Here is a 20,819-nt window from a genome sequence, read left to right on the forward strand (position 1 = left end):
CTACAAATGCTGTTAAGTTAACAGTGCAGGGCTGGGTTATTTGGAAGCAGTGCAAAGGGACAGCCCCATCAACATCAGAAAATCTTAAATTTGAAGTCTATGTGCGAAGCATTTTAAATTTGGCGCGGCTGACACTCTGTGTAGTTAACATTACAGCGTTGCCACTATCACGAGCAGTGCAATGTGAGCACTTTTAATAAATGAGTGGGCAGCACTGTTTTATGGCAGGGCTGACTGCGTGTTAAGGTAAGACAGAGTAAGATGCTGTACTATGCTGCCATATGGAGAGCATATATGCTTAGAAAAACATTTCAATTAAACTATTATATTTGATTATGCACATTTTTTCTACATATATTCCCTACTACTAGCTTCACATTGACATTGAAGGCAGAGAGCTGGCTGTTTATTGACTCTCTCCATTGTTGCCAATTGTTTATGACGTCACTGGTAGAGTGCTCAGAGAGCGCACCCGCATATTGCGCACTCTGAAATATTAGCCATGAAAAACAGCTGAAATTTTAATGGAACCAAAACAAAAGAAATAGTAATCAGTCGCAATTTCAACTATGCATTAGTAATCCACACAGTTAACCAAGACAGCTGTTGTGCGTTATCGGTAGCGTGGAAAGAGAGAGTAAAAGTTAAGATTCAACCACAAATCAGACATTGAGGAGACATCCAAAGCAAATCTTCGTGTGGCTTTCGTGGTTTCGGGTTGGATGTGGGTATCGCCCGCACAATCAATTCATTGACAATTTGCAGTACAAAGTGCGAAGATGGTGGACGATAAACTAACGCTGAAGCAGGCCGAGGTCTCAGTGCAGCGCTTCCAGGAGCAGGCTGTGCCCCATCACCTGAGTCTGCTCGAGAATCATCGGAGCAACATTGAGAAGAGCCTCGCCCTGGGCGATTGGCACAAGATCAAAAAGGAGGAGTTAAATGCAATGCGTGTAATTAAACAGATTAAAAATTTACTGTTAGAAATGGATGCCCTGCGCGAGAAGCTGAGAGAGGAGGATCAGGAGCGTTTCGACAAGCTGATGAAGGTGGGCAAGGATCGAGCCTTCGAGGGCATGAAGAAGTTTGCAGGTGAGCCAAGAGATTTTAAAGCAAATACACTGGAGTTTTATTTATTAATTAGTTCACTTGATTAGCTCATAGGCAGTTGACCTTGAATAAGTATAGTTCGCGTAGGTCAGTTACCCAATTGAGATTGGCTCATAATCGATAGAAATGTATCCTTTACTGCTCACTAAACAAGTTTTCTCCTATATTCCATATTTTCCTGACCTTACCAAAACGCCTTATATTTGCTTACAGAGTTGCAGCTAAAGACGCCCAGCGTCCAGCAGGATGACGATCAGAATAATCACTCCTTGGTGGACATAGAGAATGCGCCCGCTCTGCAGCATACGCTGCCGCAGCTGCAAACAAATTTCCAGCTGGAGGAGCATCAGCTGCTACAGAGGCAATCCTGTCTGGAACAAATGGAGCAGCTGCAGCATGAAATCTATGATCTCAATTGCATGTTCCATGGCATGCGAGAGTTGACACAGGAGCAGGCAAATAGCGTTCAGTCCATAGCAGACAATGCAGAAGAAGCTTTGGAGAATGTAATCGAGGGCGAAAAAAAGCTAAGAAATGCCTTGACCTACAAGAAGGCGATGTATCCTGTTGTGGGCGCTCTGCTGGGCACCTGTGTGGGTGGACCCATTGGCATGGTAGCTGGCATAAAGGCGGGTGGTCTCGCCGCCGTTGGCTGTGGCATACTGGGATTCACTGGAGGATCGGTGCTGAAGAGCAATCCGAATGTATTGCACGGCAGCATCGAGGAGCAGCAGGCACAACAGCAGGATGGCAACGATTCCACCGAGACTCTCGAGCTGGCCGAGAAGTCCGAATGACCAAGAAGCAATTCCGGGGCCTTGGCAACTACGACCATGTGGACAGGCAACAGGCTCCGTCTGGAGGCAGCCACCACGGGCGTCATATGCAGTGTACGCAGCTATTGTAACATACAGTGAGGGCGTAGCTAAAAAGTAGAAGGATGAAAGTCCTTGAATTTGTTTGTGAGGCAGCAGACGCAGAAGGACAACTGAGAAATATCTGTGCAATTTATATTTGGTTTAAGTTTAGAAAAGGTTTAACTCTATTCGACTCTCGCTTTGAAATCTCTCAGTAAGAGAGAAGCAGTTCCAGATTATTTGATTCATTTCGGTAAACCGAAATTAATATTACACTAAAGAAATATTTTTGTATCGAAGAAGAGATTTTGATTATCTCTTCTTCAATGAATGTTCCCATTTTGTAGAGTCATTAATATTAGATCTTGAACGAAAGAAGCAGTTTCTTCGATCTGCTCTTCCTCAATCCATTGTCTTAGCTAGAGATGCAGAGAGTCTGCTGATTATAAGCTCTTTACAATATGTTCTCCCATCTTCTTATTCTCTTTTGTCTTCTCTTGTTAAAAATGAGCAGAAGCTACCAGGCGAAAAACCTTTTTAAAGAGAATACGAATAAGGTTGCAAAAAGTTCTGTGCGATTTATAAATTTCCAGTTTTGTTTAGTATAGAACTTGCTAATTCCTTCTTAATTTCTCAACCATGATAGTTAAGATCTCTTTGATACGCCTTCCAACATTTTGTTATCCTGTGCCATTTAGGAAAAGCTTCTAAAAATCTTTCCCTTTATAAAATTTCTGCCCTTACCAATATCTCTTTCTCTGTCTCGGAAATAGTTTAAGCGTTAATTGTTGTTTTAGCCATGACAGTTACCAAGTAGCTTACCTATATATATACCTAGCAAATAGCTTCTATAAATGTATATCCATTGATTTACTTCTAATTATCTTAAGCTTAAAGTTTCATGTGTAATTTTAAGGTTTTTTAATATGCAATATAAAAAGCTCTATTGCTAACAGTTACGAAGTTGAGTCTAAACATATCTTTAACTTTATGCTATAACTTAAGAACTAGGCGTGGTTGGGCGAGGCGTGCTTGGCCTTCCCTTTTATAACGGCACATTGACCGTTGTCCAAGCCTGTTTGAAGTTCTTCTTCTGTGCATGCTGCTTCTTGCGTAGACGCTTCGCTGTCTTCTTGCGCTTGAACCATTCTGGATAGTTGCCGAATTGATCTTTGAGTGTTTTGCTATTGAAAACATGTTCCACACCGGTTTTCTCGTTCACTCTGACGATCTTTTGGCCCTTCTCCATTTTCTCCTGATGCTCGTACATCAGCTCCTGCTCCTCCTTGGTCTTGGCTGCCTGTTGGAGATTTGTTTATAGTTAATATTTTCCACCATATTCCTCACAATTTCAGCTTACTCTCTTAATCTCCTTAGCTGTCTTAATCTCAGCAACTTCGCCAATTTCCATCTTGATTTCCTTGCCATCTGCATCCAGCAAACCCAATGTCTTCTTCAGGCGTATTAACTCTTTCGCGTCATAGCGCGCCTTCTTGATTTTGTTCATCTCATCGCGGCGTTTGCGCGAACGATTTTGGCGTCCCATTATAGCTAATAATTAAGAATCGGCAAAATATATTTAATTTGCGTTGCAGAAACGTCAACACGTGCAGCAGCTACAGATGTTTGTTATCGATAACGGTTATCGATATGAGCGTTGGTGTCTGCATTTTGATGCTCGATTTTGCGTTAACAGCAGAATGATTAACAGATTGCTGTTAATGATAAACTCAAATATGCGCAGGCCAAATTAATTGTCTGTTAAATTTAAATTGTGACTTTCCGTTTACCGTTTTTAGCTATTAGGAAATTGAAAGTAAAATAGTTTTATAAATCATTTTAAAATAAAAATTACGAAAATGTATGGTTTAGGTAAAAATTGTGTGAATTCTAAAATTAATGAACTGTTGAAAATATATGCATTCTATATTAACAAAGACCTGCCAATTGTAACATATACATAACATTATAATTAATTTCAATACTTGAAGTCCTTCGCTCTGCAAATCAAGTTTTGTTTACGATTTTTTTTTTTTTTTATTTTTTTTGCTTATATAGTATATACCCTCTATGTATGTAGTACGGTCTGCACAGCAAACCAGTTTCTCATTCTCATTCTCGCTCATTGGTTGCAATATGATTTTTGTATACAAACAAAAGTCAGCTGCTAATTGTTTGCTGCAGAGAGCAACAGACAGACAGAGAGAGTGTTAGAGTGAGAGAGAACGAGAGACGAAGTGAACCCAGCAATGAGAATACAATTTCCATTATAGTTAGTAGCAGTTTGAAGAAATACCCTAACTTATTTGTATATATATTTAATTTTAAATTGACTTGTAAATATTTTAACATAAATATAATAATTTTAAAGTATATAGAGATATTTAGACTATATATATTTTACATAAGTGGGTGAATTCAGTTCGCTTTAGCTTATTTATTTTGGTTAGGGTATTTCGTTAGTCATCATTATTTTGCATTGCACAGGCGCAGCAGCGTTTGTGGCAGTGGCAAAGACAGTCATATCAGGGTAACTGTGCCGAGCTCAGCTGTAGAGCCACCAGCACCACCGACACCACCACCAGCCCGACTAGCACCGTCAACTGGGCAGCTGAGTTGCCTCTTCTTCATTCGCTCGCCGTCAGTCGTCGTTAGCAAACGTCATCCGGAGTTTGTGTTGTTCGTCTTGTTTCTACTAAACACCACAAAACAAAAAACAAAAACTCACCCCACTCATTGAAAAATTATATATTTAATTAAGAAACATTTCGTAGATTATTTAAGCTTCAAGCAAGCATTGTGCAACAATTTTGCAGCAGCTAAAAATAAACATTTTCAACTCTCAAAGTGATTTTTTGTGCAGCCAAAAGGACATTAGATTGCAGCGGATCAATAAAGCTAAAGGGGCAGCAAAGTAAGTGTACACAAATACAAATACAAACACAAGTATAAAAGCCAAAGCAAAAGCAAAAACAAAAACACAAGCAAAGCCAAAGGCAAATGTTTTGCGGAAGTCAAAATAAAAATGGCATAGAAGCTGAAGAGGAAGAAGCAGAAAGAGGAAGCGTAAGAAGCAGAGCGCATTATATTGGAAATGTATATATTTACATACATGTAAATGTGCATATATGTATGTATATATTTTATACAAATTTGTTTTATGCACGATTTACATACTGAAAAGCGCAGCCAAGCGCAGCATAAAAAAAAATTCTGATTGCACCTTCGCAGAGTTCACACTTTGTTTATATAAATACATACACATACATATATACATACATACATATATCTAAATTTATGTGTGTGACCTGTGCAGAACTTGTCCGGCCTGTCAGCGCGAAAGGTTCTACATACCATTGTGTGTGTGTGAGTGTGTGTGTGTGTGTGCGTGTATACCCTATAGCCTATGCCATATCTTTAGCTGCAAATCTTGCTTTCGACGTGCATCTCGCATTGTTTTTGTTTTGCTTCCTTTCGATTAGCCATAAATAAAACTTGCAGCACGTTTTCAGCTTTAACAGAGATGCTTATCAAATGTCTTCGTCTTTTTTTGTGGACATGACCTAACAATTCTCAGTTCTTTTCAGTTTCTTTGAAAAAAGTCTAGCTTTGCTCAACTTAGCTTCAATAGAAAAATCCTCAATACTTCCGAGTACAGATGAAAATACTTTTAAAATTATTTTAAAATTGTTTAATGCTTGATTATCATTCTGATTAGCCTTTAGATGCATTTCCTGATGATATAAAAATAGCATTGCTTATGCCATTTAATTCTATAAATTATTTTGACCTTACAAAAAATGTTTAAATTGATGCAAATTTGATAAATATATCTAAAAGTCACGTCCACTATTTCTCTATTCAATTTCACTTTGCTTCTTATTTTTTAGTGCTTTAGAAAATGTTTTTATTTAATTTAAAAAAAAAAAAAAAAAAAAAATAAAATTTTTTTATTTATTTATCAATTACTATGAATAAAAAGTTGGAAAGAATATACAGTTATCACTTTAAATTCTTAAAAATAATCAATTATTTTCATTAATTTTTAAAAATCATTATAAATTATTGATATTTTCTATCTTCATAAATTCGTTTTTCATTTAAACAAATGTATTTGAAATTTTTCACCTGTGTTCAAAAATATTTAAAAACCATGTCAGCTGTTTGCTATTTGATTTTCAAATGATATTTGAAATGTGTAAGAAAAAAAAAATGCTGTTGGACCTGAGCCAACGAAAAATCACAAGAATACTCAATACAATTTTCTTTTGGTATAGCACGAAGAAATGCCGAAGCGCAGACCGCAAAAAATAATATATATACAATAAAATATATGGTGAGCACAACCTTTTCGCTTGATGAGGGTATATCAAAGGGATCTGCGTAGATACCTAAACAAAAAAATAAATTACAAGAAATAAATATAATGAAAACCTAATCACGCAGGCTCGCCAAGTGAATCACACAAAAGTGCACAATAAGCCAGAGAACAGGTCTTGCAGGCTCATTTCATTGTTTTTGCTGCTGCTTCGGCTTCTTCTTATTTTCTTCTACTTATGGTACTTATCTTCGTTTTTTGGCTGATTTTTCACCTGGGTGTTAGAGCGAGTCGGCAATAAATCAAGTTGCAAAGGCAAAATGTTTATAAAAGCAAAAAAACATACATAAACAACAAACAGCTGATGTTGTGTGCATGTATGTGTGTGTGTGTGTATGGCTGCGTGCCTGTGTGTTTTCAGGTTGTTTCGAGTTGATTCGAGCAAGTCGCTCGAGTCTGGCAACTGGATTTTGGTTTGGTCCAGCCCAGGCACGACTTGGACTTGAACTAACGAGCCGCAGTCGAATCTGACTGCGGGCATCTCTTTAATTGGCAAACATAGCAAAAGGGTAACAGAATATGCAGCTGCACTGAGAGAAATTATGATGTATATTATGTACAATTCTGTAACACAAATTATGTCTGAAATCTAAAAAGAATATCCTAAGTAGTAATAAGTCAACAACAACATATTAGCAATCCTCTTTTGGGTAATCTCATGCAAGTTTCGGCCCTTTTCTCTCACTGTAGTTTGTTTCGACTACTACCAATTCTCTTGTTAACTATTTTTGAACCAGTTTTTGCCTTTTATGGCGAGCTGACTGCATTTTAGTCTGGTCTAGTCCAGTCTAGTCGTGCCTTGGGCTTAGACCCTTGGGCTTGACATAGAAAGTCAGTTAAACAATTAAGTCATCATTAGAGCGCATTAGTGGCTTTCATTAGTGCAGTTAGCGCTGACGCGGCAGTTTGTCGACGCTACCTGTACAGGTCGACAGCAACTAGAATAGCAATAACAGCAAGTCAGGTAGAGTCGGGCGGCAAAGCGGCTTTCCTAGTCAGCTAATCTCCAAATGGCACGCATTGCGAACAGACCCTAGCCCCTGGATAATTCACAAACAATCATTCGAAAGTTAGTCAGCGACTTTATACCCTGTATGAAGTGGGTATATACGGAAATGAATGGTCAGAAATTTATATAGTAGAGATTGAGAGAATATTTGAAAACAGATTCGGAATACCCCAAACTGAATAGAGAATTTATTATACCCTGTTCATAAATCCGAATATGAATATTTTTATATTTTTATTTTTATTTTTATTTTTGCAGTCACTCATGTGTAATCTCCATCTCTTTCTACTATATTGTAACTGTAATTATGCCTATCAGTAACGCACACACACAGTCACACACATACACACAGTCAGAACCAAACAAAAGTCATCAAGTGTTTCGCTCTGTTTTGGGTTCGATTGCCTTTGTCCTCGGCTTGGTGCCTGGTCGTGCATGTCCTGACAGGCATATCCTTTCAACGCAGCTAACTTATGACATCAGCAACAATAACAATAGCATGAGTTAAGGAAAGTGAATTTTCCCCGTGTGCGTCGTTACCAAAATAAAAAAAACCCGCATTGCTCTCTCTGTGGCATATCTAAACATAACTTTTCATATGTCAACTTCTTTATTTGTCAACTTCTGTCCACAAATCGATGACGTCATAATTCTATAGAGACTGCCACCCAGGTAGGGCCAGTTGGGCTTGCAATTAACATTTGCTAACTGCGCAGCTCTGCCTGCTCCAGCCCCGGACTGCCTTCCCTGCTTGAGATGCGTTACAGTGGGGTTGTTTATTTTTTTTTTTTTTTTACATATGCGTTCAGCTGACGTGTACATTTTCTACAGGCATTTCTGTTGATTTGCAGCGACAGCAACAACAGCAACAACAACATAAATAGCATTAATCGATAAGTTGCAGCCTAAATTAAACGCAATAGAAATATATACATATACCTGTACATATATGTATGTATGTGCGTGTATGCGAGCTCTCCAAAATAAATCAGTCGCCGAATAGCTAAGGTGACCCCCAAAAACAGAGCCAAAAGCACTTTTTTTTGGTCGGCTCACTTTTTGTATGCGGAAGTTACAGTTACTGTGTACACACACGCATGCATGTACATAATTGCAGTGAAAACACATACACAGATACACATGTGTCTGCGTGTGTGTGTGCAGAAAGTTGGGCACTGCGCAGGTCAAACACAGCAACTGACAGTTTGTTTGTAAACAAAAATGCCAATGCTCGAACAGCAAAGGGTGGCAGCAAATACAGAAGACAGGGCGAAAGAGAGAGAGAGAGACGCTACTGAGAGTGGGCATTGAGAGTGCTGAGCGCGAGAGAGTGGGTTGGCTGGGGAGTTGTTTTTGCTGGGTGACATGCTCTCGCTGCATGATTGCTGGAGAACTTCGCTCAGCAGTAAAAACAACAACAAGAGCAGTAAAGGCAAAAAGCAACAGCAACAACCATGAGAGGACCCAGTAACCAACTGTGATTTAAACTCTGTATGTGTATTTTTAGCGTTGCAACTGCCTACAGGATGAGGGAAAGGGATGGAGGCATTAGCATAGGCTCAAACGGAGGGAGAGACAGAGGCAAAAGCAGAGACAATGTCATAGCAATGGGCATGAGCAAAAACAAAAGCAGAGCTTGAGATGGAGGCTGAGGCCTAAGCTTAGCTATAGGCATTGGCAGAAGCAGAAGCAGAGCTAGGGGCAGAGGCAGAGGCTGCAGCATAGAGGCACAAGCAGAGGCGTAAGTTGGACTAGAGCCAGCGGCTGGGGCTATTGATGCTTCTAATGTTAGTTATAAGTGTTAACTTATAGTACTTTTTTACACATACATACATACATTTGTAATTAATATTAACATAAATTCTGATTAAAGTTCATTGCACGTTGAGAGCTGTTGAACGTTGCGTGAATATTTAAATTGCGTTGATTGTAACAGAGTTTCTTGTAATCGCTGATTGATTGATTGACAATGTTTAGCATAGATTGAGGCCTGACCCAGTGGCCCAGGCCTAAAGACACACACACAGCATATACATACATACATACATAGTATTTATATAAAGAGTTATTTTTGGGCTCTTAAGCAAAGTGATAAAATAAATGCGATGTTCCGAGAGAATGAAAAACAATATAAAAGATTGCCTAAAAATATCAACTGCGACGCATTATCAATTGAAATTACGCATTATTAAATATGCATTTATACAAAACAAGACAAGGTGCATACATATATAAAAGCTATTTATATATAAATCTTAAATGTCAATTATAAAGCTGTGTAAAACTTGAAATACGCACACATCTATAATATATATATTTTGTATATATGATATATTTACTTTTCTCTTCGAAACCTGTCTGCTTAAATTTTCGATTGACCGATAAGCTGTATATGGGATATTGCCAAAGGCTTGCTGCGTCCACAAGATCAGAATTCATAATATAAAGTTCGGCATTCGTAATACTCAATCTGAGAACAAGTGTTCAACATCTGCGAAGATATCAAAAGCGAACGCAACGTTTGCGTCATCTGAGGCGAAAGCTTTGTATTCCCACTTTACGAACCGTAATGTGCCAATATGGGGTATTTGAAATATATGTATTGCAAACAATCTTAAGTACATCTGAATAGCCATTAACAGTCGAATAATTTTAAATGAGCTTACAATATGTGGAGCAGATATATTTATATATGATACTAGATTTTAAAGATTTTATATACCCTACCTTATCATATGATTACATATGAGATATATATTCTTTATTGAATATATCTTAATATTATATCGATAAGGAATTATTATATATAAATTCTGTTTTTCATATTTACCTAAGCAGCTGTAATAAAATTTCACTATTATTCACACGGCGTATAAAATATATTGAGCTATATATTTATATATATTTTTTGTTCATGCACCTCTATAGGAGGTTTCTAAGAATATTTGTTGATGATTAAAGGGTATTCAAATGTCTATAAAACAATTACAAACGTTTACTAAACATTCGCATTCCGTTCCATAATATACCTTAGTCTTTAAAATGTTCTTTAGTTCCGAAGAAATCTAGTGAAATTAAATTTCAAAGGGTATTCAGCAGTCTATAATATAATTGACAATTTTCCGCTCTTGCATAATGTGCCATAATATTCAGCTCGAGTTACAGTTACAGCGCGTATTGCTTTCTGTGACATAGAAATGGAGATTTCATGATGTCGTAGGAAGCTAAATGCGCATTTGCCTCAGCGCAGCTGGGGGTGGCTGGGACAGACGAGGAGGTGGGAGGTGGTAAACAGGGCAATGTGTAAAGGGAACTCTCTGTTTTATTTTATGCGCTGTTGCCGCCGACTGATCCGACGACCCTTTCCGACGGCGACTCCAAATGCCAGCGCATTTGTTTAGAATCATGGGCAAACATTTGTTTGCCTATCTCTTTAGATAGACGCCAACAATAATTTATCGCTACTGCGGCTCGCATGTCTCTCTGTCTGTAAACAAGCCCAGATGATTAGATAGAGTGCAGCCAGGGGAAAAAAGAAAGGAGAAAATTGGGCTTTAGAAATGCCAACTATGCTACTTTAGTTGTTTATTTGAGTTTTGAGTGGGCTGCTATTTGTTTACATTCGCTTTTCTAATATGTTTTTATTATCGCTTTTATTTTGTTGTTGTTAGTTTTTTGTTTTCATCTTTTTATGCAATGACGCCCAAAGTTTGTTTATATATTTTTCGATTTCTCTACGCATTTGCCGACGCTTGTTGTCATACCCTGCACTCATGTGAAACGGGTTAAGGGTATAGCGATTTTATGGGTAATTTGTAACTGAAGGTGTCAGCCGAAGGAGGCGGGGCTGAAAACATTATTGATTAGCATCAATTGAGTCAATATGGGTCATCTGCCTGTACTATGCTGCTGCATGTCCTTCCATGCTGCTTCGTGTTCGTCTGCCTGTCCCATTGTTTTCCTAGCTGTCTCTGTTTATTTGTCTTTCGGCAGTTCGTCTGGGCGTACGTTCATTTGTTCGACCGTCTCTATGACATGGCACGTTGGGTCGCCTGCCCTGTCGTCTGTCTTTCTCTCTGTATGACCGTCGCTCCGACCTTCTGTCCGTCTGTCCATTCGTTAGTCGGTCTGCCTGTATCGGTTTGCTTTGTCTGTTTGGTCGTTCGTCCGTCTGCCCGACTCTCATTAGGTCGGCTGGTACCCGGGTCTTTTCTTCTCTCAACCTCTTTAAACGCGATGGTCCAAGGATCTATGAGAGTTAGGGAATCGAAATAATAATTTTCTCCTCTACTATTAGCATTCTATTGAATAGATTTAAATCAATAACTAATATAAGTTATTTAAGCATATATTTATAGGGACTTATTGTCAAAGATCCTAAAGAGATTGCCCTAGTTATAGAGCATTCCACGTTAGGATTGTTTTACTTCAGTAATACTAAAAATCACACAATTTTATGCTAACTAGGGTATTTTCTAGTAGTTCATGCCCCACTAGAGCCCACCTACTCGATTTTGTTTTTATAGCAAAGCTTGGCGCGTGCGAAATGAAATTATTAAAGATCTATATCTATGGTTATATTCGTATATTCATATACATATATCATTAAACATACATAAATTTGATCGCTTACTCTTAGGTCTTTGCGTCAGCTACTTTTCTACTCGTGTTTTTTTGCTACTTTTTAGGTTAGCTACTTGTTGACGCTGCGGTTGGCCAATTTGTTGGCCTCTCACGCTCAGTCAGCTGTTGCATGATAAAATTTCTAAAAATATAGCAAAAACCCAAACAAAACAAAACAAAACACAAATTGCATAGAACAAGCAAACACACACAGAAATAACCTTGAACCTGGCCGCGAGGTTGTACGGTTCTATGTACTAAATATATAGTCTCTTATGTGTTCATACATATACCAAGCTTTATCTAAAGCTTTTGCTAATAGCTGTTTATTTCTATGATGAAAGTGCTCTGCTCAGGCATACAAAATATTTGGTTATATAAAATCGGCTGCGGCTAAGAATTTAAGAAGAAGAAAAACGCAGAAACAAAACATTTGGCAGCAAAATATTTTCAATGTAAGGAAAATTTCGATGCGGCGGGAAACTAGAAAAGAAGACTTGAAGAAACTGCAGCAAAAATTGAAAATCAAATTTCTAGAAAATCTAGATAATTGTTATATTATAATAATCTATTAAAATTAGCTGCAAACTTAATGAAAATACTGCAAAAAAAAAAAAAAAAAAAAAATCTAGAAAATTCAGAAAATTATAATATAGTTTATATAATATATTAAAAATATATAATAAATTTAAATATAAAATTAAAATAGAGAAACATAAAAATTACGTGCCTGATGAAGTAAAAAACTGCTTAAAATTTGGCAGAGCTAGCTGAGCTGAATTCGAAGTATAAGCAAGGTACAGTCTACGCATATAATGTTAGTTGCATCAGCTTCAAGGCAAAAGACTATTGTTGGATTCCTTAAAGAGTTATATACAAAATATATTGTATATGTACATCAAAAGATATATGTATTTCCAACTGGAAATTGGCTAATTAGAATGCCTAGTATGTCTGGCGATTGCAGCACGCGTAAACTACTTAGCTTCTCCCTATTTCTTTCTTTATTTGTTTTTGTTCATAGAATATTTCAAAGTTTTTTATGCGATAGCTGATTGCTGAACTTGTTTTTGCGCCCGTGACTTGGCAGTTTCTATTGTATAGAGACACACATAGAATTATATTAGACTGAACTTTGAGCAGACGCTGGGGGAAAATAACCAACCAATGGCCAAACTACATTTCGCTCGCTTAGTCACAAGCTACAAAAAAAAAAAAAAAAAAAAAAGAGCCACTCGGTCTGCCAGCTATAGGAAAAAAGTATCTGCGAGATACACAAAACAAACAGTGTTGGGGAGTGGTTAAGCAGGGGCGGGGTGGGAGCAAGGGGGGTCAGGCGAGGCGCACACATAAAAGTGTGTCAGTGCGCAAACGTCAGCGCAGCTGATCGCCATACAAAAGCTACGTGTATATACAGAGAGAGCGCGCAACATTAGAGAGCGAGAGCGAGCGAGAGAGGGCGAGCAAGAGAGCCAGAGAGCGCTTGGCATTTGTTAGTAAACAAAATAACACGAACTGCGCGTATGATCGGACGAGTGCTCAGCTGCTTGGCTGCTCGTGCAGCATAATTTTGGCGCTGTCTGCTTTTGTTTACCAGCTGAAACCCGACGACTCTCTGCCTCCTCTTCAGCCCCCGCTCCAGCTCTGCTAGTCTGTTCGTTGCTTTTTTTTGCGTTTTAAAAAAATACATAATTATGTGTGTTAGATACGCTCGTTCGTTCACTCGATCGTTGCTTCGCTCTCTTGTTCTCTTCTTGCTTGCTCTCTCTCTCTCGTCTTCGTCTTCGTCTTCGTCTTGGTTTTGGTCTTCTGCTCTGCTGCGCGGCTTGAACTGTGGCTGAGCAGCTGCCCCGCTGACATTCGCCTTTAATATTTGAAAGCAAACGCAACGCGCGGCACAGCCAAGTGCAGCAAACAAAAGTGAAATACACACACGGACACACACACATACACACACGCCGTCCGTTTGAGGTAAATGTAAGTGTAAAGCTAAAGAGCTGCTCAAGCCAAACTTCAAGTGTTAACAAATTGTGCATAGCCAAAAGAATATAGAAACCGAAGCAAAGGAAGCAAAAGAAAACAAAAGATACTTTTGGGTTAAGCTGCAGCTACAGCCACAGCCACAGCTACAGCTACACATATACAGATACATTTGCAAGCTCTCACATCTACACACCCTCTCTATGTGTGTGTGTGTGCGTGTGTAGTTTGTAGCTTTTGTTCTTTTGAAATTCAAATACGCTTCCGTTCAATTCAGTTGGCAAACGTGTGTCGACTTTGCAGTATCTGCAGTTGCTGTCCGCCCTGTGTATCTGTGTATCTTCAGCTGTGCATCTTTGTGTATCTTTATCTCAGTGTATCTAATTTGCGATTCTCTTTCGGTGTGTGCTGATTTTTTTATAGCTGCAGCAATCAGTGATATTCGCTAACCAGGTGAGCTGAATCAGCTGATGAAATTCAAAGCAAGTGCAATATTTTCGTTTGCGAATTTATCTTCCTACATTTTGTATCTTTTTTGTATCTTGTTGGTTTTTGGTATACCACAAGGTCAGCTGTGACGTCAGCGACGTCTTTGTGCGAGCATTGCATAATTTAATTTAATATTATTATGAGCCTTGCGGCTTGCCAAATGCAGTTTGAACCATCATAAAAATAATAATAATAAAAACTACACACACATACATAAATACATAAATATGTATATATACTATGTGTATATAGAAAACGAAATCAAACAAAGCCAAAACAAAGGCCGCATAGAGCTTTGTGCTAATCAATTGCGTTAACTGATAGGAACGCACACGTCTGTGGGGGCGGACCTTAGTTAATTTCATATGTGGGCGCAACACAGTTGAAAAGCTCTCGATACTTAATGAATATATCAATATGTGTGCATATATATTTATATATATATATATATATATATATATATATATATATATATATATATATATATATATATATATATATACATATATATAGATAGATATCTTGCTTTGTTGGGCAATTGATAATTACATTAAGTTTCGAAATAGTTAACTACCTTACTGATTTACGGACAGTCATAATGAAATTAAGAAATAGCTGGGGTAGTTTTTTATAGAATGTATTAATTGATCAAAGAATAATAAGTACACTGAAAGAAATAAAAAGAGAATAAGAAAAAGAAAAAAAAATTAAAATTAATATTTATTTTAATGCTTAGACTGCCGAATGATAGCGAAAAGAGTAAAATAATAATTTTGATATCTGTTACACTGAGAGAAATAGTCAACATTGTGACACTTTTAACCCACACAGTAGTCTTAATATATAAATAATAATATATTTAGAATAATTGAAAACAAAATTTTTGCTTGTTTTGTGTGATTAAAGATAAAAGCGGTTACACTGAAAGAAAAAATCACACATGTGATACGTACTTATGATTCAGTAGCCCGAAAGCTTAAAAAAGAAATAAATATTTAGAAAATAAAATTAAATTATGAAAGTGAACAAAGCTGAGTTGCTACACTGCGCGAAAATATCAAGAATTTTATACTGTATTATATAGAGTAAAAATTAATTTTAAGTACCAGTCGGGTAAAACGTTGAACCGATCTATATTGCATGAACTCTTTTTTTTTTTTTTTTTTTTTTTATTTTTAAATATCTTCTTTAATTAGCTTTGGCTTTTTTTCTGAGTGTACAAGTTCCATTTAAGCTTTTTGTACTATCAGTCGAAACGTGTATTACGTATTAGCGAAAGCCCCAGACAATTAGTTCAAGTTCATTAGTCTAGAAACTGGAAACGAGAAATGTTCGCATGCACAGCCTCCCCCACGAGCCTGAACTTTCGACTCTCGGCTCTTCGACTATGTCCAATTTATACTATATAGACTTTAGATATTGTTTAGCTAAACAGCTGAACTGTCTAGCCAATGCGTCTGGGCAAACGGGCTTATCGAAATGAATTTGCTGATTCGAAGCGATAAGGCACATAGTTTGTTGACTTGAGTTGTCAATTAAGGTGTACCATATATAGGTAATGCTAGAAATGTCTAATATATATGTATATATACATGTAGTTAAATATAGATATTAATCTTATATAAGCGATCAGCAGTCAAGGTCGTTGCAAAAGCAACAAATGACAAATGAAAATAAATGCTGTAGATGCTGTTCTGAACAGAGCATACACACACACACACACACACACACACACACCTAGACACACCTACACATGTAGCATATAGCTTAACTGAAACCAAGAGACAATTGCCATTTTAATGACATGCTTTATATATATATAGAGACAGCTTTATATGAGAGCATTTCTGGCTGGCAAATCGCTTACATGGTCAAGGTTGCGTCTATTCAGCTGACAAAAGTGAAAATCAAGTGTATATATGCGATATTTACTATATACAAGTCTTTGTATATATATATATATGCACAGCTGATATACACGCGCAGTGTATACCTCAAAAGCCGTTATCAATTGTTTGTGTGTGTGCGATTTTTTTTTTTTGCAGTGCATTGTCTAAAAATAAAAGTTAGAGCCAATGTTTGAGACGCAGTTGCGATTTGGAACGTGTTCCAAATTAATATGACAGCACGAAATGCACCTCCCCCAATGGCATGTCGTAATGCCAATTTGCCATATAAACATGCATATATATGTGCACATTATATTTATACTAATATAGAGAATGCATATTTGAAATATGCTTAGGCATTCCAACGTCAAAGTCAGTTGACTCTCTCTGTGTATGTGTGTGTGTGTGTGTGCAGGCATTATGCAAGATTTATATATGCATATTTAGTATATGATTGTTAAATAAAAGTCAGCTGATGGTCAACTTGACATATAAGTATACATGACATATAAATTATTTACTGCAAATTCTTAAGCCAATTCAAGCAGGTTAAAATTTAATTAAAAAAAATAAATAAATAAAAAAATAAGAATAAAAATAAATAAATAAATAAATAAAATTAAATTAAAAATATAAAAATAAATAAATAAAAAATAAAGTAACAAAATAATAATACATTTATAATATAATAAAAAATAATATAAATCAGGAAAAAGTATAATAAATTAAATAGTAAAAATGTAAATTTTAAGAAATATATTTACACAAATCAGCGTTCAAAAAAAAAAAAAAATAAAATAAAAATAAATAAATAAAATAAATAAAAAAATGTAAAATATAAAAATTAAAATAAATTGAAAAAAAGTAAATAAAATACACATAAATTAAAAAGTAAATAAATAATTAAAAATACAAGGAACAAAATAAAGCTTGAGCTTTATATTAAATATTATAGTTCAATATGACAAAAATCCATAATAACATAACTACATAGTCCATAACTACTTTACTCCATTAAAGGGTATCTATATATGCTTCCTGCCCGGTTTTGCCTTTGTGGCAGGCAAATTCTTCTCTTGTTCAACTTTCGCTGACATTTGGCTGCGCAAATTGTCGCACGTTCGAGAGCTTTAGACCTGGCTAATAGAAGTCAGCGCGGCTCGACGCTTTGTGTCTCTGCTGAAACAAAACAGATTTCACTTGCCTGAGAATCGTCGAGGGGGAGTAGGAGGAGGGAAGGCAGTGCACTAAAGCAATGGCTGTTAGTTAGTGGTTATTTAGTTGCTTCGTGGCTGCTCGTTTTGCGGTCAAATTGTAAATTGCAGCTGACTGCAATTGAATTTCGTCGAGTCTGGCTGTGTTTTGGCCATGATGCGATGTATGGCTATTTGCGTTTGAGCGACTTAGGCTGCTCCGCTGCTCCGTTCGACATTCACAATTTCACAGACAATTGCCATAAACAAGCGGCAGCATTTTGCATTTGCCCATTGGCACAGTTTTTGATTATCAAGAAACGTTTTCAGAGCAATTCACAATGGCAAAGCGGCTTAAGCAACAGTTACAGCTCGCATAGATACAACTGATGCGAGCCGAGATATATCTTTAATATAGTATTTTTATGCATATATATATATATATATGAATCTCTCATGACGTGCGCTCAATTTAAATGTTATGCATTTGTCTCTCTCCCTCTCTCTCTCTCTCACTCTCTGTGTGCATTATATGTAATTGCCTTGATCATATGCTTGTCGCATGCACATATAGCTTCAGCTTGAGCGGGCGGAGAGGGGGGGAGGGGGGTTGGTGGCGTTCAGTTAGCTATCAAGTTGGCAACTTAATGGGCTGTGCAGCGTCGCTTTATGACAATGAATATGTATGTTTATATAGGCAATATAGCTGTCAGCACAGTGCCTGTCAAACTGCCCGCAGGTCAATTGCAATATAAGCTCTATAATTGCCAAAGAGAGTGCAAGACTGGGAAATACCCTGGAAGTTGTTGAATATGAAACAAGATTTAGTGGTAATGGATTTTAAATAGATCAACTGCATTATTATTGTAGTAAATAACCTAGTAAATATCCCAGCAGCTGGGCTGTAATTGCTGGACTATTATTCTATGACTTAGGGAAACGTGTGTCTCACACACCCACTGTAGCACTTACTCATCACGGGGTATACAAACGCAACTGAAAATTCGCATTTTTCTATTGTAACAAAATCTAATTAGTGTAATCAAAGTAATTGGCAAGTGGCGCAGCTGCTGCTGTTTTGTGTATGAAAACAATTGAAATTGAAATTTTCATTTGCAATTCGGAATTTCGAATTTCACTTTTGCATTGGCCAAGCGAATTTCAATTGAATTAAAGCAATTAAATGTGCGCAATAGCCAAATAAATTGAGTTTGAGTAAATATTAAGTATACGCAGCGCTGTGCAAATTAGAATACGCTTTGTAGTCATGTGTGTGTGTGTGTGTCAATGTGTGTATTACGCAATCGTCTCTCTTTGGTATACATTTGTTAATTGAAACATTCGCTCTTCCACTTTCAGACAAAGACAAAGCAAATAACTAACGGGGAACGCAGCAAAGAGACGTCGCAGCGTACAAAAAGGGAATAAATAAATAAGACTGAGCAACATAAACAGCATCACGATTAAGCAATCTCTTAGCAAGCGCACAAGCACATTGATCTCAACTCGATAAGCAATATCAACAACAATCAAACAATCGATCAATCAATCAATCAATCCATCAATCTATCAATCACACAAGCAATCAAGGCAGACCAGTCGATAGCCAACTGCAAACGCTCTCTATCTCATCGTATAATGTTTAGCAGTCTTGCAACGTTTCTATTTGGAGCGCAACCAACGTCTGAGTCAACGCCAAGCCAACCGAATCCTGTCCAGAGCAATCCCAGCGAGTCGGGCAACGAGCAGGCAGCACCCGGTGGCGATGTAATCGAGGTAACCTCCACAACACCTTCCGTAGCGGGCAACCAGCGTGGACCGTTGCGGCTGAGCAACAGCGGCAAGCGGGGCGGCGCCAAGAATCGTCGTGCCAAGCAGCGACAACTGCAACAGCAGCAGCAGCAACAACAACAACAACAACAGCAGCAGCAGCAGGGCGGACAACGCAAGCAGCCGGCGACGCTAACGAAGCTGCTAACACCCAACGGCGAGTGCGTCATCGAGGACGACATCGATGAGGACGAATGGTACATAGTGGAGAAGGAGGGTGAGTGACGCAGAGCAACGCATATACCCGCTGTACACGCTGCTAATAGGTATATTTCCATTTCAGATGAGGAGAACGACTCGCTGCCACGCAGCGACTCTGAGGAGGAGCTGACCGTGGCCAGGGCCGCAGCTGGAGCACCAGCTGCTGCTCCTGCAGCTGCGGCGCGTCGTCGCCAGCACATCAATTCGCATTCCTTGTATAGTGGACCACGTCCGCAGCAGCAGCGCAACTACTTGCAGCGCACGCGCGCCGCTGGCCGCACGCTGAGCATCTCCACGCTAAGCCCGCCACGCACTGTGCCAGCCAATGAGCTGGGCAGCGACACGTCGGCTGTCAGCCAGTCGCTATATGCACCTGTCGCCGCCGCTGCTGTCTCGCCCAGCGGCAGCGACAGCAGCAGCAGCAGCGGCAGCTCTGGCGCTGGCCTGCTGATGGAGGAGTCCTGGTACGTAACACCGCCACCATGCTTCACCTCGATTGGGCCAATCAATATGGAAGCATCACCCTTTGAGAATCTATTGATTGAGCATCCAAGGTTGGTGATTTTCTCTACCTCCAAAACAAAAACAAAAAACCAAAAAATTCCCCCTCCAAAACGCACGCAAGCCCTGGCGTATACTTGATATTTTTGCTTACCTCTGCTCTACTCTACTTTTGCAGCATGTCGGTCTACCATAGTATTAGGTCCAGCCAGGCGGGCACGGAAAGTTTCGTTAATCTTGATCTCGGCTCAGCATCGGTGCCAGAACCAGAGCCAGAGCCAGCTCAGCCGGCTGCGGCGGTGCAGCAGCCGCGCAGCCACAGCGCTCGCTTCGATCGCCATGCGGCGGCAGAGCTGAAGCAGCAGACGTTGGCTCGTCAAAGCCAGAAGGTGGGTGGCCATTGCTTTGACATATACACCATAGATACTAATCTCTCTCTCTCTCCCTCTCTCTCTCTCTCTTTAGAGCCACAACAAGAAGCAGCATCAGCAGCTGTGCCGCAGCGCCATTAAGCGCGCCAATAAGGTGCGCGACTTCCAGGCCAAGGGTCAGCGTCCGCGCCGCTCGGACATGCAGCACTGCAAGCTGGTCAGCGGTGCCAACAACAACCGCAAGTGCTGCTAGTGGATGACAACTGTACCATAAACCCACACACACACACACACACCCTATCCTTCATCCAAGGCTCTCTCTACATATTCAAAAAGTAAACGCGCTTTGGCAAGGCGCAACAGAATTTTAATTAGTATTTTAAATTGC

General features: G+C 38.6%; 3 protein-coding genes across 7 annotated transcripts; 2 read left to right on the forward strand and 1 right to left on the reverse strand.

The window, feature by feature from the left end:
* Positions 1 to 481: 481 nt before the first annotated feature.
* On the forward strand, positions 482 to 2,930 carry LOC6581319 (syntaxin-17). The gene is made up of 2 exons (XM_002007018.4): positions 482 to 1,092; positions 1,324 to 2,930. Exons 1-2 carry the CDS (start codon positions 780 to 782, stop codon positions 1,905 to 1,907), a joined length of 897 nt encoding a protein of 298 aa, XP_002007054.3. The 5' UTR covers positions 482 to 779; the 3' UTR covers positions 1,908 to 2,930.
* Positions 2,874 to 3,605, reverse strand: LOC6581320 (18 kDa learning-associated protein of slug). The gene is made up of 2 exons (XM_002007019.4): positions 3,328 to 3,605; positions 2,874 to 3,267 (listed from the first exon to the last, which is right to left on the reverse strand). Exons 1-2 carry the CDS (start codon positions 3,511 to 3,513, stop codon positions 3,013 to 3,015), a joined length of 441 nt encoding a protein of 146 aa, XP_002007055.1. The 5' UTR covers positions 3,514 to 3,605; the 3' UTR covers positions 2,874 to 3,012.
* A 991-nt stretch (positions 3,606 to 4,596) lies between these two features.
* On the forward strand, positions 4,597 to 20,756 carry LOC6581321 (probable serine/threonine-protein kinase DDB_G0277071). 5 transcript variants are annotated; one of them, XM_044009580.1, is made up of 5 exons: positions 4,597 to 4,881; positions 18,888 to 19,575; positions 19,642 to 20,113; positions 20,239 to 20,449; positions 20,526 to 20,756. In XM_044009580.1, the coding sequence occupies exons 2-5, from the start codon at positions 19,167 to 19,169 to the stop codon at positions 20,682 to 20,684; spliced, it is 1,251 nt and encodes a 416-aa protein (XP_043865515.1). In that variant the 5' UTR covers positions 4,597 to 4,881; positions 18,888 to 19,166; the 3' UTR covers positions 20,685 to 20,756. The 5 variants fall into 5 exon arrangements, with proteins under 5 accessions (XP_043865515.1, XP_043865516.1, XP_043865517.1 ...); XM_044009581.1 differs by lacking the exon at positions 4,597 to 4,881 and adding an exon at positions 13,838 to 13,954; XM_044009582.1 differs by lacking the exon at positions 4,597 to 4,881 and adding an exon at positions 13,838 to 13,948.
* Positions 20,757 to 20,819: the final 63 nt, after the last annotated feature.

This window comes from Drosophila mojavensis, unplaced genomic scaffold, assembly GCF_018153725.1.
Source record: "Drosophila mojavensis isolate 15081-1352.22 unplaced genomic scaffold, ASM1815372v1 contig_74, whole genome shotgun sequence".
Taxonomy (NCBI): Eukaryota; Metazoa; Arthropoda; class Insecta; order Diptera; family Drosophilidae; genus Drosophila; species Drosophila mojavensis.